Here is a 6,345-nt window from a genome sequence, read left to right as displayed (position 1 = left end):
AATAATCAGATTAAGGCCAATTATGCGTGAGATTATAAAGGCGAGTGCTGAGCGGCGGCGCGCGCTGTAGACAGACAACAAGACAGCTGGCCACTTCCCGAGTCACTTCTCCGGTCCTGCGGGCGCCAGCAGCGCCGAGCCCCGCCCGCCACCAGCGGGGACCGGACCGCCACGCTCCGGCCTCGCCGCCCGCTGCCCGCCTGCGGAGGAGGTACGCGGAGGGGGGGTGCCCGACCCACTCCCTGGGCGGGCTCCGTGCGCCCCGGCCTTGGGGCTTCCACCGCCTTCCCGGCCGGAGCTGCGGCGAGCGCAGATGGTCTCGCACGCGCGCCCGGACCTGGCTGCGGCGGCCAGGTGCTGGGCTGGCGGCGCGGGGGAGCCCTGAGAGTCGGGGAGCAGAGCCTGCGGGCTTGGGGTTAGGGCACGGCTGTGGGAGAGTCGGACCTACCCCGGGCTGCCCCGGCTTGCGGGTGGAAGCGCTGACCGTGGGCCGCTGGCGTGGGGTGGGAGGCTTTCCAGAAGGGTTTGCTCCCCGTGCGCCCCAGGACGGTCCTGGAGAGCAGGAAGGAGACTTGCATCGTAGCAGTGTGTTTGCTTTGCAGCCAGGCCGGACCTGCGCGCGCCGGGGAGTCCCGCGGCCGCCCGCCCTCCCCAGCCCAGCCGTCCAGCCAGCCCGGCCGACCACCGTCGGCGATGTTTTATTTTCACTGCCCGCCACAGCTGGAGGGTGAGTAAAGCGTCCAGTCCTCGGCTTCTTAGCGAGGCCGGAGCCGGCCCGAAAGGGCCAGGGCGGCGTCGGGACTGGAGGATAGTGGGGTTCCGGCCCCCTGGAGGGAGCAGCCGCTTGGCGAGGAGCGGGGACGCCCCCACTCTCTCCCCACACCCTGCTCCATCCCTCCGCGCCGCCGCCACCTGCCTCCGCTCACTCCCTGCCTGGGTCGGGTGGCCCCGGGCGAGGCTGCGGCGGGCCGCGGGGCCTCCAGGCACAGATGCTGGTGTCACGCCTCTAATCGGGCTCCTCCGCCCAGGGGGCCCGCATCAATCTTTCACGCTGTTTTGCTAAGAGCTGAAGCAAGTTGGCCTGCTGGGTCCTGGGCCCCAGCACAGCCAGGAAGGACCCATGGCTGGGCTGCCCGAAATTCTAGGCGACTCAGGGCCATCTCTCTGGTGGCCCAGCGTCAGGAGCCCTGAGGCCCTGCTCACCACCTGCCCCCAGCCCCGCGTGGCCTCAGCGCCACTCAAGGCTCGCTCTTGCTCGCTTTCTTTCTTTCTTTCTTTCTTTCTCTCTTTCTTTCTTTCTTTCTTTCTTTCTTTCTTTCTTTCTTTCTTTCGTTCTTTCGTTCGTTCTTTCTTTCTTTCTTTTTTCCTTCTTTCTTACTCTTTTTCTTCCTTCCTTCCTTTCTCTCTCTCTTTCTTTCTTTCTCTCTCTTCCTTCCTTCCTTTCTCTTTCTTCCTTTCTTTCTTTTTTTCTTTCTTCTTTCCTTCCTTTCTTTCTTTTCCTTCCTTCCTTCCTTTCTCTCTTTCTCTTTCTCTCTTTTCCTTCCTTTCTTTCTCTTCCTTCCTTCCTTCCTTCCTTCCTTTCTTTCTCTTTCTTCCTTCCTTCCCTTCCTTCCTTCCTTCCTTCCTTCCTTCCTTTCTTTCTTTCTTTCTTTCTTTCTTTCTTTCTTTCTTTCTTTCTTTCTTTCTTTCTTTCTTTCTTTCTTTCTTCCTTCCTTTCTTTCTTTCTTTCTCTTTCTTTCTTTCTTTCTTTCTTTCTTTCTTTCTTTCTTTCTTTCTTTCTTTCTTTCTTTCTTTCTTTCTTTCTCCTTCCATCCTTCCCTATCCTCCCTCGCTCCCTCCTTCCCTCCTTTCCTCCCTTCCTTCCTATGCTAGTGCTGGGGCTTGAACTCAAAGCCTAGATGTTCTCCCTGAGCTTTCTTGCTCAAGAGTAGTTCTCTACCATATGAGCTACAGTTCCACTTCTGGTTTTTTGTTGGTTCATTGGAGATAAGAGTCTCACAGACTTTTCCTACACAGGCTGGCTTCAAACCTTGATCCTCATCTCAGCTACCTGAGAAGCTAGAATTCCAGGTGTGAGCCACTTGCCCTGGGCAAGTGGGTTTCTGATCACCCATCAGTCCTCCTTCTCTTCCCCTCCCACCCTCCAGGACCAGAGTCTTTGAGGGCCCAGACCACACAAGAAATTTCCCTTCAGGGTCCCTGCTGTGGTCTCTTTTCTCTCTCATAAGGAAAAAGCTTGTACCTTTGGGAGTCCCCACCCAGGGCCTGGGGTGTCCTAGGGGTGCTGGGCTGGTTATTAGCCACCAGGGGACCAGTTACCCTTCTAGATAGTCCACTGGGCTTGAGCCAGATCCTCCCCAGAAAATCAAGACTGGGATATTAGGACTTAAGTAACTGGGAGCAACCTAGTCCTCTGATTTATTCTTGCTGTAGAATAATGTTGGAGCCAAGAAATCTGGGGAACATGGCACAGGACAAAAGCTGGCGAGACAGCAGTGGGGACTTGTCTTCTTCCTAGGGTACCTTGAGTATAACCTGGCTGCACCTGGGAGTTCTGGAAGTTTGCTTCTGTTTTCCCTCTCAAAAGCTTTTAAGAGTCAAGCAGGCCTTTTCTGAAGGGGGCTACGAAGGAGCAGTATGGAAGTTTCATGAACCAGGCAGTTGAGGCAGATAGGCATTGTGGAAAAGTCAGAGTGCTGTACCCCCAGATACTGTACCGCAGGACTGGAGGAGACTCCCCAAATATATGATGGATGCTTCTCTGTGCCTCTGGGCCCTAGGGGTCAGGACCAACTGCCGGTGGGCAGCCTGCTTTCTAGGCAGAGGCTTGGGCATTTAGTCAGTAATGGACAGTGGATGTCCATAGTGATCTGAGCGGAAAGCTCCAGCTGCAGAAATGGACCGATCCAGCTCCAGCCCTTCCTGAGTGCTGCTTGCTGCCCTCTGCTTAGCTCATGGGGCTGCCACTACTGACTGTGCCCCTCAGCACCTCCCTCCCCCCCACCCCCGCCCCAAATTCTAAGCCCTGGGACCAAAGACAAAGGAGACGGAGCTTTGAACAACTTTTATCTCTTTGTGTTTCAGGAGTTTGTTAAATTTAGTTTAGAACTGGAGAGGAGACGATTTGCTGTGAGTAGAGTAGCTGAAAACAATTGGAATCTGATTTCTTATTACAAACAATTCACTCTTCAATTTTAATTTCTTATTAATCCAAAGAGAAATACAGGAGAAAAAAACAAACAGGGATCATAATTTCACTTCTCAGATATATATATATATATATATATATATATATATATATATATATATATATACACACACGTATTTTCTGACAATAAATTGAAACTATGACATAGATCTTCCAGGGTTAAAATAGAACAGAAACTTCTATACTGACAAAACCCACCTCTCTATTTTTCCTAAGGGCAGCTGCTGTTGCAGGCTCCTTATGAATTCTTCAGGGAAAAGAATGTCCTCTCTGTGTTTCTCTCTCTCAATGTCATGTCTCATTGCCACAGAGATCATATTGTCACATCATTCTGCATTTTGTTTTTACTTCATATCATATGTTGGGAAAGTTTCCATGTTAGTGTATATAGAGCTACTTATTGCTTTTAGACAGCTGTGTAATATTCCTTTATATGTTTTGCAGAATGTGTCTACTGATGGGTACTTTGGCTTTTTCATGTTTTATTTTTCAATTACAATATTTCCAGGCATATTCTTTTCTCTCTCTCTATTTTAGTGTACTTCATACATTAAAAAGTCTGTATGGGCACTTAAGTTTTGGAGGATTATTTTAAGGTGACTTTCTAATAAGTCTGCACCAATCGATGCTCATTTCAATGATGAATGGGCATGCACAATTTATTGCAACCTATTAGTATTGGGTATTTATTTATTTATTTATTCACTTTTGGGTCAAAATGGGAAAGCAATGTTCTATCATTCTCTTGTGTTTTGTTTAAATAGCGGTGAGGATTCAGATTTCCATGATATCATCACCATTCTGTTTACTTGGTCCATTTATTCTTATTTTGAGGAAGTTAATCTTTTTTTCTTTTTGAGTCTATGTGGCACAGAGCACTCCATTGAAAGATGTTATATTAAACAAAGTAGGATGGAGCAGTGTGAGAGGACCAAGAAGGTTGTGATCGTAAACACTTAGAGATTGTCTTCTTTCCTTACTAGTCAAATGCTTTGTCTTCAAAGGAGACAATCTTGCCTTTTGCAAAGTAATAGAAATAAGACTGTTTTGAGAAACTGTCCTTTAAATGTCTCCATTGTGCTGGGCACTGGTGGCTCACACCTGTAGTCTTGGCTAGTCAGGAGGCTGAGATCTGAGAATCATGGTTGATTCAAAGCCAGCCAGGGCAGGAAAGTCCGTGAGACTTATTTCCAATTAGCCACCAAAAACACCAGAAGTGGAGTTGTGGTTTAAGTGGTAGAGTGCTAGCCTCGAGCAAAAAAGCTCAAGGATAGTGTGTAGGCCTTGAGTTCAAGCCCCCAGTATTACCCCCCGCCCCCCACGTTTCCTTTGTGCTAGAGAAATATTTGTGAGTAGGGTTTTGGAGATGACTGAAATTTGGACAGGAAAATAGGAAAGAAATTGGTGGCAGTGGAGGGTGGTGCTGGAAGCAGTTCCCTAGTGAACAGAATTTGAAAAAGCCCAAAGACTTTGGTTTCTCAGGACCGAGGTCCTTCTGAGCCACGCTATTGGCATTGTGGCTTAGAGCAGATACTAGATGCACAGCGATGCTGAGAACAGAGTCTATGCCAGGTAAAGTATTCACTGGCTAATGGCAACTTGCTCATTTGTTTTCCTAAGAAGCCATTGTGGACTATCAAGTAAATAGTGCACATTTGGAAAATGATCTGAATGCACATTTGGGGCCAGACTCTGTTCTGGCTTTATCAGGAGCTTTGGAGGCTGCTGGGGAGGACAAAGTCTTTCTTTTCTAGGAAAGCAGGAGCACTGGGTGCTTTCTAAGGCTTGTTCAGAGCCCTGGTGTCCTTTGAGAGTAGCCTTGTCCAAGTCTGCTTGGCATTCAAGGCAGTTGCTATAGGTACAGGCCTTTTGTTAACTGATATCTGTGTAATAGATTCACTATGGTGCTGATGATCTGTGATCTATGGTAATTAATATTCTTTTATAAACTTATGTGTGTGCACACATGCCTGCACGTGTGCATGTGTGTGCATACGTGTGTGTGTATGTGTGTGTGCTTGTTTTGGGGCTTGAACTCAGGGCCCTGTTGCTGTCTCTTAGCTTTTTCACTCTAGTGCTTTACCACTTGAGCCACAGTTATACTTCCTGCTATGTTTTCTTTGGATGGTTAATTGGAGATAAGGGTCTCATAACCTTTCCTGCCCAAGCTGGCTTCAGACATCAGATCCCAGCCTTCTCAGTAGTTAGAGGACAGGTGTGAGCCATCAGTGTGCAGTTTCATTTATAAACTTCTTATTTCCATGAGTTCTGCAATTCTAGGAGAAAAGTGCTATGAAAAACTCTTGATTCTTTTCTTCTCCCCTCCTCCCTATTTCTTCTCCCTTCCTCTCTTCTGAGAGAGAGACAGAGAGAGGCAGAGAAAAGCAGAGAGAACCACCTTGGGACGGACAGGCTCTGTGTCTGGAGGGACCCGACAACTCTGTGTGGATGTGTGTTCAAGGAGGAGGGGAGCCTGAGAATCTAGGTTCCCTCTGCTCAGGCTGATCCAGTTTGCTTCCAGTAGGTACTGCACCCTTTGGCAACCACTCTTCGGGGGATTTTGATGATGGGTTCCTGCGTAGAAAGCAGCGCCGAAACCGGACCACGTTCACTCTTCAACAGGTAAGGACCAGTCCTCTTCTGAGTTTCTTCCAGCCTCCTCCAGAGTCAGAGCTGAGTAACTCTCCCTGGTCTTCTAAAGTAAGGTCAATGTAACTGGGTGCTGGTGGCTCATCCCTGTAATCCTATTCTGCAGGAGACTGAGATCTGAGGTTCATAGATCAAAACTAGTTTGGGCAGGAAAATCCATGAGATTCTTGTCTCCAATTAACCACCAAAAGCCCGGAAGCAGAGCTGTGGCTCAAGTGGTAGAGCACTAGGCTTGAGTAAAAAAGCTCAGGGACAGTGTCCAGGCCCTGAGTTCAAGCCGCAGGACTGGCACAAAAAATAAAATAAAATAAAGTCAACTTATTGTGGACCATTCCTTTTTCTTGAACAGTTTATTTGTCAAAGAATCTGTCTGAGGTGGAGAGGGAAGGACATTTTAATACTATAATTGCAGGTTTTGAACTCGAGAAGTCAGCTTCTCTCCCATTTGCTGTAGGCTAATGGTTTCAGTCTCTGCCTTGGTCAGCAAC

At 48.5% G+C, this 6,345-nt stretch overlaps 1 protein-coding gene across 1 annotated transcript in view; it reads left to right on the top strand.

The window, feature by feature from the left end:
* The first annotated feature begins 693 nt into the window (after positions 1–693).
* The window catches only part of Drgx (dorsal root ganglia homeobox), a 31,074-nt gene continuing 25,422 nt past the window's right edge, over positions 694–6,345 (top strand). The window contains exons 1-2 of the mRNA XM_048336943.1: positions 694–727; positions 5,733–5,830. Coding sequence (XP_048192900.1) covers positions 694–727; positions 5,733–5,830 — 132 coding nt within the window. The remainder of the gene's footprint in view (positions 728–5,732; positions 5,831–6,345) is intronic.

This window comes from Perognathus longimembris, chromosome 2 (assembly GCF_023159225.1).
Source record: "Perognathus longimembris pacificus isolate PPM17 chromosome 2, ASM2315922v1, whole genome shotgun sequence".
Taxonomy (NCBI): domain Eukaryota; kingdom Metazoa; phylum Chordata; class Mammalia; order Rodentia; family Heteromyidae; genus Perognathus; species Perognathus longimembris.
This window is presented reverse-complemented; position numbering and strand designations above follow the sequence as displayed.